General features: G+C 35.6%; 1 protein-coding gene across 1 annotated transcript; it reads right to left on the minus strand.

Moving 5' to 3' along the window:
* Positions 1-1204: 1204 nt before the first annotated feature.
* LOC113072698 (putative beta-lactamase-like 1) lies at positions 1205-3884 on the minus strand (the record flags this gene model as incomplete). The annotated part of the gene is made up of 3 exons (XM_026245663.1): positions 3748-3884; positions 2357-2463; positions 1205-1362 (listed from the first exon to the last, which is right to left on the minus strand). Coding segments are annotated over exons 1-3 (371 nt in total), but the record flags the coding sequence as incomplete, so codon positions are not given.
* Positions 3885-4958: the final 1074 nt, after the last annotated feature.

Here is a 4958-nt window from a genome sequence, read left to right on the forward strand (position 1 = left end):
TTTTGAGTCTTGAAAACAATTGCTAGGTTGTGTACAAGATGTTCCTTACAGCTATAACTACAAAAAAGCAGCTCAGTGACTCAGAAAAATTACTTCTCGGAAAGCAGAGAAAGTGGCTATACATTCTCAAGGTCTGATAAAACCACCAGCCTCATCATCTGTATTCAAAACCATTCCATACAGCAGCAAACCCTCAAGAGCTTTTAGAAATAAGCTTTGATGTTAAATACAGCACAATACAGTCCATAGAAAGGTTTTATAAACTAAAAGGGAAATGTGTGTGTGTGATACGAAAGCAAATTATTGAATAATTGTACAAACCCTTTCCCTTTAATATACTGTAAGCTCTACAAATGTAATTTTGGAGGCCATACTCTAGACAGAAATAAGGACTATTATTACTGCCTCTGGAGTGGATGTTCATTTTGAATACATAATGATCAAAACTATGCACTGCTTCTGTATCTGCCTTCAAATAGTGCTGGTATTAATGTCCACTTTGGTTCTGATTTTAAAAGCGGACATCTGCCTAAAGTAAAAAAACAAAAGACCATGCTTTCAAACAGAGAAGACAAGCTTTCTTTTGTCCACTTTGAAATCGCAACAACACTAAAGCTGTGGCGCTTGACAATGATAGCTCCAATCTAAATGTAAAATGAGCAAATTAGAGGTGGATTTGGACTGATTAAATCAGGCTAGGCATATAATTGGGCCTCTAAACGTGGAGATGTGTGCTCCGTCGATGAAAAAGAGCAGATCAACTCTTAGGTGATGATGCATGAATGATTGCAGCTATATGGGTCCAAATCAAGGACCCTTGAGAAGGGGGAAAAGATCACAAAGGAGACACTCAGACAATTAATAGCCAATTATGATAACGTTCCCTCTCTGTGCTAGACATTATTGTATGAGGGAGATGCAGCGGCAAGTTTATCATCTCGCTTATTAAGCAATATTAACCAATAACCAAAGTAAGTGAATTTGAATGTAACTTTCGATGCAAAAAGACGTTGCTAGCCGCACACTGAATTATTTCATGACTTGAGAAGGTCTTACAAAAATATGTTTTATTATATAAACTACAAAAACTTCAACTTGATTTTTAGTCAGATGAAGCAAAAAAATTATTGTAATAAATGTACAATATATGTATATATATAATTTCTTTATTTATGGAAAAACATAATAGGTAAATGTTCCTTACCTGTAAATTGTGTATTCATTTGGAGGTGCAGAGTTTGGATCACTACCATTTCTTTTGCCGAAGTTCCCTGTCCACAGTACTGTGTCATTGTAAGTAACAATAGCTGACAATGAGGGCAGACTGATGGGGTTGATGTTATTCCGCAGCAGTGCGTCAACCTAACAAATGACAAGACATAACTACATCTGTTAATATGCCAGCAGTGGTTCTGACACACAGAATATGTAGCTGAAGTCAAATGTGATTTGTGTAATGTGCTCCATGTTAAAATAAATCATAAATGTAATGCATCCTTGCTGGGAAAAAAAAAGAAAAGAAAAAAAAAATATTCACTATACTCTTAAATAAAATCATACCCATTCCAACAGCAGTATATATTTCCAGTACAAACAAATACAAGTAAGCCACACATACGTTTTCCCTGAAATATCACAGTGGCATTCAAAACATTGATCTGTTAAACATGCTGACCAGCAGAATCAGACTCAACCAATGGCATGAGTTTGGGGGCGGAACATTCTGTTGAAGTGTCCAATGACTGTCAGTATTTTTCTGATTCCATTTGATGATGCTAGTGGCACAGAAATTACACATTTCAACATAATAATACAGTCCTTAAATACTGAGAGCATTTTTTTATTTTTTTATTAATGCCAATTACTTATTCTATGAGCCAACACTCTAAATGATGCTAAATTAATGTTTTTGTCTAAATATTGTCAAAATATTCACTATGTGGCCCACTCATATTCATCATTCATGCTGTACATTGATAATGACACCTGACTGATTTAAATTTCACTTCATGTAAAACATTTTTAAGGTGCTGTCAGGAATGCTTCCAGCAGCAGTACATTATTTTACCGCTGCTTTTTTAGAGCAATGAATGAAGCGGTTTTATGCTTTTAATGGCCGCAGGTAGACGAAGGAACAGCATTTTTAATCTGGTGCACTTTCAGCCGAGGCTTTTGCTCTCATGGCATCTAAAGTGCGAGGGGACATTTTGAAATAATGATCTAGATATATAACTAGACTTGAGTTTTTGAATAAGAAGAAAGCAAACTCGGATATAAAATGTGTCGTAATCCTACAAAAGACAAAATCATAGCACAGAAATACTGGTTAATGATTTTTGGACAGTGTAGGGCTTACTTTCTCAAGCGCTTCCTTCAAAGAGTGGATGGGATGTTCAAGAGGTGTGGGCTCTGGGAAGCGAGGGCACATTCTCACAGATTTGGATCTTTCCCCAGTATTTTCTTCTTAAGAATGGGCACACAGTCATACAAACATATAAAAAGAGAAGGTGAACAGTACAAAAGGGAAAGCTTAGAGAAATGTTGCATAGTGAAGAGAGCACATTTAGTTCCCAATTGAACAAAATTGCAACATGAGCTCAAACAATGAATAAAAAAGGTGACAGATTAATTTTGGACACACATAAAATAATAAGAGCCCATTCCATAACATAACAGATAGAGACAAATATCTGCATGAATACATTTAATCATTTTTCTAGCTAAATATAGACATTTTATTGGTTTAAATGTAAATAAACATTACTGACCATTTTAAAGATTTGAAAAAAATGTAAACAATATTTGAGAATAAAACTGAAGCCATCATCTGGGTTGAAGAAATTCATCTTTATAAAGGGAGCAAACTTCTTAGAGTTGAACTCACAAAGAATGAACTGGACAGGCACCAGATGACTGAAAGAATTATGCAAATCAGGGAACGGACACAAAATTGGTGCTCAATGCAAATAGCACGCTGCAATTATCCATTTTGCAGGCCAGTTCTGAGTGTCAGGTTGTTGAGCACGAGGCACACAGGCATACTTATCATAGGTTGTGTTTGCACTTAAAAGAATGACAATAGCCAGTGCTATTTTAATATTATTTATATACTACTGTAGTTTTCATTTATATTTTGAATAAGCTTGTATTTTTATATTTTCAGTCAGTTTTATTTAATTAGTTTTATAATCAGTTTCATTTTGATTACTTTTGTTTTGTTTTTTTATCTTTTTATATATTAATGTTTAGGATTCATTTGTTTTTATTCCAGTTTTAGCCTCATCTTATCAATTAGTAATTTCAATGTTTCAACTTTTATTTTCCATTTAGTTTAAGACCAGTGATTTACCACATTAACATAATGCCTAAACTTGATTCATGAATCAGCCTCATCACATCTTTAGATCGAGCAGCACAAAATGGCTTTACATATGTAGCTCCACTTCATGTTCACCTAGAAAAGAAGACAGCCTTCCATCTTTAGCATTCAAAGTCAATCCCCAGCAGATAATAGGATCTACTAATCACACCTCGTGTAACCTCTCAGACATGCATGTCTGACAACAAAACAGACAGATTTTTATTATAGTTTATTCAGTAGGAAGTATTTCTAAAACTGCAAAAGAGATTTGTATAATTCTGTCTTCTTTAAAAGTTTATAAGTGTGACTTAAGGCTTTCACAAGGAAGGAGTCGCGTTGTCTGAGCAAGTAAAGGTTAGAAAACACATGACCCATGGACCACTTACCTAGCACTAACTTGGGCAGCTGGTACTGCCAAATGAAGCATGAAGTCATGATGATGGACAGCAGCAAGAAAAACACCAGGCCCAGTTGGGTCCATTTCACCTTCATATTGCTGGTTTTCGTTAACCCATCTATGTCAAGTGATGGTTTCTGCAATTAACATGGATATGAAAATTAAAGGATTTAACGGTATAGGAAAACTTTTTGGGGGGACTATTTTAATTCACTATAAATACACAACCATTCAAATGTTTGGGGTTGGTAAGATGTGTTAAATGTTTTTAAAAGAAGTCTCTTATTCCCTCTTATTCTTATAATTTGCCATTTTGAAAACACTTGCGCTAACATCCCAATTCAATCAATCAAAATTACGCACACCGAAACAAAAATAAATGAGAAAATGAAACGTAGTGCGTCTTTGGGTCTACTCCGTTTGTCATGCTGTGAGTCATTCAAAATATTAGAATTAATGACTGCAAGAAAAAGACGAACAAAACTGATAAAGTTAGCCAAGGAGAACAAATTATGACGTAAAGCCTGAAAGCAGTTGCTGATCCAAACTCTTTTAAACAACAGAACATCATTTAATTACACTCACCAGAAGTAAAGGTCCATCTGTAATATTATATGTATATATGACTCTATTTCAACTAGCTTTTCTAATCCAAAGTGTGCTGATTCCGTATGGAATTCCTTTTCTTCTGAAGTGGAAACTTCCATTCCATCGCAGTCACACCCTAGGTACCACTGGGTAGACACAGATCTAACTCTTGCCATCGCCACAAGGATTGTGGCATAATCCTGGCCACCAGATTCCCTTTGACAATTCAATTTCCACCACAGCGCTTGACCTGACATCATAATCCCAAGATTTACCCCTTTAAACCCCATTAGACCAGAGCGGTTCTTTAACTTAATCCCTGCAAATCGATTCACTTGGCTGCTGATTTTCTGCTTTTAGTGCGTTCTCTTCTCTGAACTATTAAACTTCTCATGTATGGAGAATCAAACTTCAAATCTCATGAGAACTTTTGTGCGTCACAAGATGACAAGGCATGGCAGACTTCATCTTGCAAGAGCATTTAATCACATAAAGTGAAGGTCAACATTGGACATCCCTGAGGGGACTACAGGAGGGTTACATAAGAGACCCAAGGATATATGAATGGTTTTTGAACAAGTTTTGAAATGTGGGTCACATGTTGTCTACATT

Source organism: Carassius auratus, unplaced genomic scaffold (genome assembly GCF_003368295.1).
Source record: "Carassius auratus strain Wakin unplaced genomic scaffold, ASM336829v1 scaf_tig00009940, whole genome shotgun sequence".
Lineage (NCBI taxonomy): Eukaryota > Metazoa > Chordata > Actinopteri > Cypriniformes > Cyprinidae > Carassius > Carassius auratus.